Here is a 6,220-nt window from a genome sequence, read left to right as displayed (position 1 = left end):
CCCCCCCCCCCCCCCCCGTGGTCAAGTATTCCGAATTCAGAGGCTTCGCCACGGACTCTTATATGTTTAGGACAGTTGCAGCCTCCCGGCGGCGTTACGTGATAAACTTTGGCGACCTTCTGACAAGCAAAAATCATACGGGGAAGCCAGATTCACTTAACAACCATGTTACTAACTTAACAATTGCAGTGATTCACTTAACATCTGGCAAGAAAGGTAGTAAAATGGGGCAAAATTCACTTATTTATCTTAGCAACAGAAATGTTGGGCTCAGTTGTCACAAATCAAGGACTTAATTGGATTAATGGTAATTATATTTTGGTGGGGATAGAATCAAGTGCAAATCTAGCCTTTGAGTTAATTTCAGGGTTGTTAAGTTGTGGAAACCCAAAATATGGGTTTATTCAGTAACCAGGTTAGCCACAGTATATAGCTTGAATGTAGTGAGTTTTAAATCCTTCGGTTTTAATGTCTTAATTCTCCTCCACTGTGTACGTCCACTGACTGAAACTAGCTCTTTGGACGAGGTACGGTTGTAGTTGAACCCTTTGTCGAGAGAAGGCTTACAACTGAAATGACAAAGTACATTTTATAAGAATATACCATTTTGCTGAGCGTCATGGGTGGGTGATTGGATGCAAGTATTTTATTCCTAGTGGGAAATATTCCTGGAATGACTTATGTGAGATCAAGTAGAAGAATAATAAAATAAAAATGAAATTTAGACTTATAATCTAAATCAGTGGTTTCCAGTCTTTCTGGCTCTGTGGTCCAGCAGTGGTGGGTGCTGGGAGAGGGCTTCATGCGTGCGCACGTGGGCGCTTGCCCATCACTTCCGTGCCCTGGTGAAGATTGGGGATCCCTGATCCAAATGGCAGGTTTTCTCAATTCTCCAGCTATTTTGGTTTTAGTTTCCATAATTTGCAACCTTCAGCCACAAGGATTGAAAATTAGAGGAGAGGAATTCCCAGGTATCTAGGGAGGAGACTGAAGTAAAAGGATGAGAAAGGGGGTGGAAGAATAAAGAGGGAAAACTTAAATAAACAAACAAACAAACCTACCTCCTGGGCTGGGATGGTAAGTAAGTTCTGTTTTCTTGCTTGGCCTTTTTTGAGATCTAATAGTTTCATTTAAAAATCAAACCAGGAGGCCCCTCCCAGATCTGATGTCCAGGTATCATTCTTTTCTTTTAGCTGTCCTTTGAGTAAAATGTCCATGGATATAACATTTCTGGGGACGGGGGCTGCATACCCATCTCCAACGAGAGGGGCCTCGGCTACGGTAATCCGTTTTGAAGGGGAATGCTGGCTGTTTGATTGTGGCGAAGGAACCCAGACACAATTTATGAAGAGTAATCTCAAAGCAGGTGCGTTGAAGAGGTTGTAAATAACTTTCCAAATGCTGGGAAAAGTTGGGAGGGCCTGGTCTTTTGCAGAATTAGAATAGAATGGAATAATAGATTTAGTTGGAAGGGACCTTGGAGGTCATCTAGTCCAAACCTCTGCTCAAGCAGGAAACCCTATACCATTTCAGACAAATGACTGTCCAGTCTCTTCTTAAAAACTTCCAGTGTTGGAGCATTCACAGCTTCTGGAGGCAGGTTGTTCCACTGATTAATTGTTCTCACTGTCAGGAAATTTCTCCTTAGTTCCAGGTTGCTTCTCTCCTTGATTATTAAAAAGTTATAGTGTCCTACAGTCACATGACTGCAATTGATGACTTTTTTTGCCACTTTCCAGCAGAAAAGTCCTTGTCCTGTTGCTTTTATCTCCCATTTATTTTTAACTTTAATTATGTGCAGCCCTGGATGCTATCAATCTTATTTTATATTGTTAGGCAAGATTACCAAGATTTTTATAACTCATCTGCATGGGGACCACGTCTTTGGCCTTCCGGGACTGTTGTGTACAATCAGCCTGCAGTGTAGTCCTGACGCCCGCAAGCTGCCGGTGGATATTTACGGACCCCTTGGGCTAAAGGATTTTCTCCAGACAGTCATGGCGCTTTCCCGTTCTCAGCTGCTTTTCCCTTACGTTGTCCACGAACTGGTTCCCACTTGCAACCAGTGCCCTGAGGAAGAATGGGCTGACGTGTTTGCTGGGAAGCGAGGTGAGGCCAGCTGTCCAGAGCCACCAGGAGACGTTATTCACCTGAATCTCGCAGACGACTCGTACTTCTTGGAGGACGGTGGGCCCGTCGTGATGAAGGCTTTCAGACTGTTTCATCGTATACCTTCTTTTGGGTTTCTGGTCGAAGAGAAGCCACGGACCGGCAAGCTCAACGCTCAGAAATTGAAAGAATTAGGTAGGAGTGCATCCGGCTCTGCTGGTTATTATACAGCTGTTCCTTGACTTACAACCATTTGTTTAGTGACAGCTTGAAGTTACAACAGCTTGGAAAAAATGACTTATGACCTTTTTTCACACGACCATGGCAAATCCCCGTGGTCACGTGATAAAAATTCGGATGCTTGGCAGCTGGTGTTACTCACTTAACAACTGTCCCAAAGATGCTTTTTTCAAGAGGCAACTGGACTTTCTTGTTTTTCCTTTGAAGAGATTTTGCTTCTCGTCCCAGAAGCTTCTTCAGCTCTTGACTGGAGGGTGGGGAAGGGAAGGGTTTATACTCCTTGCAGACAGCTGGTCATTTGCCTCCTTTTAGATGAGAGTCCTTGAGGCCACCTGGAGGCTTATCTCTGTGTCCTCAGGGTCACCTGAGTGGTCCAAATGGGTGTGGAGCCTCCTTGGCTGTGGGATGTTTCCTGCCCTGGGTCCCTTCAGTGGAAATCAGACAGTCCAGCTGCCTCCTGAAAAAGCACCTTTGGGACAACCAGGACCTGGATGACCGAGAATCTCCATAGAAACTTAGCAACTGCTGTGATTCACTTAATAACTGTGGCAGGAAAGGTCGTAAAATGGGGCAAAACTCACTCAATGGCTATCTCACTTAGCAATAGAAATTTTGGATTCAGTTGTGGACATAAATTGAGGACTACCTCTAAAAGCTGATATTTCCAGAAGAACGGTGTTATTGGTATTTTGTAACACAGACAGGCTTTTAGGGTATTTTCAACCAGCTTGAAAATACGGTTGCATGGATCAGAATTCAGTTCAGAAATAATGGAAAGGGAAGGACGAGAGAAAATGACTGTATTGGTGATCAAAGCCCGTATTTGGTGTGTTACAGACACTTCAATTCCTTCTAGCTACATCTCCCATTTAGTAACTGCCCAGAAAAATAACTATGTGGATTCTTTGCAGCAGAAATAACAGAGTTTGTTAAGAATAGAAACTAACCAGTGTATATGCTTTTGTGCATTATATCTTCAGATGCATGGAGTATATTTACTCCTCATGCCTGTAATTAAAACCACCCCACATAGCAGGTCCTTGTTTAGTGATCACAACTGGGACTGGCAACTTGGTTGTTAAGTTGAAACAGTTGCTAAGTGAAACCATGAGAGTGCTTGTCATCTGATTTCAGTTTTTCTTTGCTTTACAGACCTGCGAAAGTTGTAAATGTGAGAATTGGTCACAGTTACTTTTTCATTACTGTTACAACTGCAAATAGTTGCTAAATGAGGCAGTCACTAAACAAGAACTACCTGTACTATTCTACTCTGGGAAAATTGAAAAAGAGAGATTTTCAGTTCCATCTTTATACCACCAGCTGAACTAGACTGAAGTTTTGCAGCACTTCTGCAGATATTACATGCGTGACTATGACACAAAATTTGGTGACTAATAGCTTTTCGAGCAGATGAAATGCACGATTCGTGCTTGAACTGGTTTTCTCTCCCCCCCCCCAAAAAAAAATATTAAGATGTTCAAAAGGATACTAGAAGAGGAAAGATTGTGGATGAGGGGACAAGTGAAAGCAAGTACAAGTGCAGTACTAAGATGAGTGGCATATAAATTTAATAGAATAAAAATGAGAGAAGTTTCAATTTTGTGTGCACAGCTTATTTATTTATTTTTGTTTTATCATCTATAAATAAAAATGTAAATGTTCGTTTGTTCAAAATCTTAAATCTCCGAAAGTTCTTCACTGATTGCTTTGAAATTTTGACACAACGTTGCATTCGAATACGCGCGTGTTTTTATATACCTATATTATATAGATGTCACATTATATGACAGGTAAAAACATGCTTTTTTTGAAAAACAGCACCATCTGTTGGACGTAAAAGCAACACACGCTTTTACCAGACTGAGCCACAGCAACGCGTGGCCGGGTACAGCTAGTAGAGAATAAAATACAAACAGTAAAACAAACAAAATGAAACAAAAGCATAAATTCAACACTAACAACAAAAAAGAAAAAAATAGTGTACAGAAAAAGTGGTCCATTAAATTTATCATGTGCACAGTTTCAAACACAAGTATTCATAAGGTCTAGAAATTTGATCTCTTTAAAAGGGGAAGGTTGGTGGATTTTAGAGTTATGGAGTTACTGCACCAGAAGTCTTTTTTTTTTTTTAATGAAAAATAAACTGCACAAAAGTTACTCTTATTCCTGTTCTTGAATTTCTAGGAATTCTGCCGGGCCCCTTATATGGGAAATTGAAAGAAGGTGTTCCGATTACTCTGGAAAATGGGACAATCGTCTCTCCTACGGATGTCTTAGGAAATCCTTTTCCTGGAAGAAAAATTTGCATTTTAGGAGATTGCTCGGGTGTGGTTGGGGACGGAGTGAGGTTGCTTTGCTCTGAAGCCGATGTCTTGATTCATGAGGCCACGCTGGATGACAGCCAGGTGGACAAAGCCAAAGAACGTGGCCACAGCACGCCGAAAATGGCAGCAGAATTTGCTAAGCTGTGCAAAGCGAGGAAGTTGGTCCTCTCTCATTTTAGTCAAAGATACAAGCCTGCAAATCAGATGGGGGAAGGAGATGCAGACGTTACAGAGCTGAAAAAGCAAGCTGAGATGGTTTTGAATGGTCAAGAAGTGGTATTGGCCGAGGATTTTATGACAATTAGTATTGCAGTTAAAAAATCAAAATAGGACTGCTGGACAACAAAATGGAAATTGGCAGGTATGCAAAAATTCCAGCTGTGATTTTCTTTCAGGTGATCATCTTGGAAGAGACTGAAGGAAATTCGGTTTGAATTAAAGGATGAGCCTCTTCTTATGAACATCTGTTCTTTATTGCATCCAATATTTCTGATGCATTTGTAATGTTGACAAATGTGCTTTTTTATGTGCAAGGCCTTTGCAAGAGGGATTCCTTCCTTGTAAGACAAACTCTGTGTGTTTTAGTTATTTGGAACCGAGGACTTCATGAACGAAGGCTGCGGTTTTTTTAAACGCTCAGTAACACATGGGAATAATTGAAGTTAGGGGTGGAAAACATGGTTTGAGGAAACATGCACCTATTCAGTTGGGAGATTTGTCCTCTTAATGCAGAGTGCATAAGAGTGTGCCAAGAATGAATTTGAACAATCAGCATTTTCTGGAAGTGTAATAAATGCAGAATACTTATGCTGAAAATATGAAATACAAAAAATGAATAAAATAGAGAGTTAACAAGCTTCTTAAAGAAGTCACAAGAAAGCCCTACACTTCCTTTCTTCAATCAGATCCTGACAGTCCATTTCACCTCTTTATTCCCATAAAATTATTCTATAAATTTTTAGCAAAAGTTGGAAGTCACATAGTGTCAAACAGATGGACTAAGATAAGGAGATCCAAGTTTGCAGTTGGCTCTGGGGTGGCTTGCGAGATGTGAAGTCCAGCGTTGTCAGAATGCAACACAATTTCCACCTTGTGCTTCTAAACTTGATTAATTGTTGCTTCAATATTTCAAGTATTTCGGTATCACAAAATTTTCAGGAAAAGAGATGGAAAGAACTGTCATCACCTGGTTGAAAGCAAAATGTGGACAGTTGTCCATCATTGGCAGAAGTATGTAGGAAATGGTGGTGATTATAGGTCTCCTCGCTTGATGACCAATTGTTAGCAACTGTTTGGAGTCACAGTTAATCCTTGACTTACATCTATTTGTTTAGTGATTGTGCGAAGTTACAACAGCACTGAAAAAAGTAATGTATCACATTTTCACACCTTATATTATAACCATTGTGGCATCATCCCCATGGTCACGTGATCAAAATTCAGGCTCTTGGCAACTGGCTCATATTTATGACAGTGGCAGAGTCCCAGCGTGATCCCCTTTTGCAAAGTCAGTGGGGAAGCCAGTTTCATTAACAACCATGTTACTA

At 41.0% G+C, this 6,220-nt stretch overlaps 1 protein-coding gene across 1 annotated transcript; it reads left to right on the top strand.

Annotated features, from left to right (window-relative positions):
• Positions 1-1,199: 1,199 nt before the first annotated feature.
• ELAC1 (elaC ribonuclease Z 1) lies at positions 1,200-5,499 on the top strand. The gene is made up of 3 exons (XM_015812141.2): positions 1,200-1,366; positions 1,837-2,304; positions 4,534-5,499. Exons 1-3 carry the CDS (start codon positions 1,210-1,212, stop codon positions 5,001-5,003), a joined length of 1,095 nt encoding a protein of 364 aa, XP_015667627.1. The 5' UTR covers positions 1,200-1,209; the 3' UTR covers positions 5,004-5,499.
• Positions 5,500-6,220: the final 721 nt, after the last annotated feature.

The sequence above is a fragment of the Protobothrops mucrosquamatus genome, unplaced genomic scaffold (assembly GCF_001527695.2).
Source record: "Protobothrops mucrosquamatus isolate PMUCROS unplaced genomic scaffold, P.Mucros_1.0 scaffold70, whole genome shotgun sequence".
Taxonomy (NCBI): domain Eukaryota; kingdom Metazoa; phylum Chordata; class Lepidosauria; order Squamata; family Viperidae; genus Protobothrops; species Protobothrops mucrosquamatus.
This window is presented reverse-complemented; position numbering and strand designations above follow the sequence as displayed.

Coding starts and splice junctions, on each gene's coding strand:
- ELAC1 (XM_015812141.2), top strand. CDS start 1,210: ATGTCCATGGATATAACATTTCTGGGGACGGGGGCTGCATACCCATCT. Junction 1,367..1,836: donor GAAGAGTAATCTCAAAGCAG/GTGCGTTGAAGA, acceptor TTATATTGTTAG/GCAAGATTACCAAGATTTTT. Junction 2,305..4,533: donor TCAGAAATTGAAAGAATTAG/GTAGGAGTGCAT, acceptor TTGAATTTCTAG/GAATTCTGCCGGGCCCCTTA.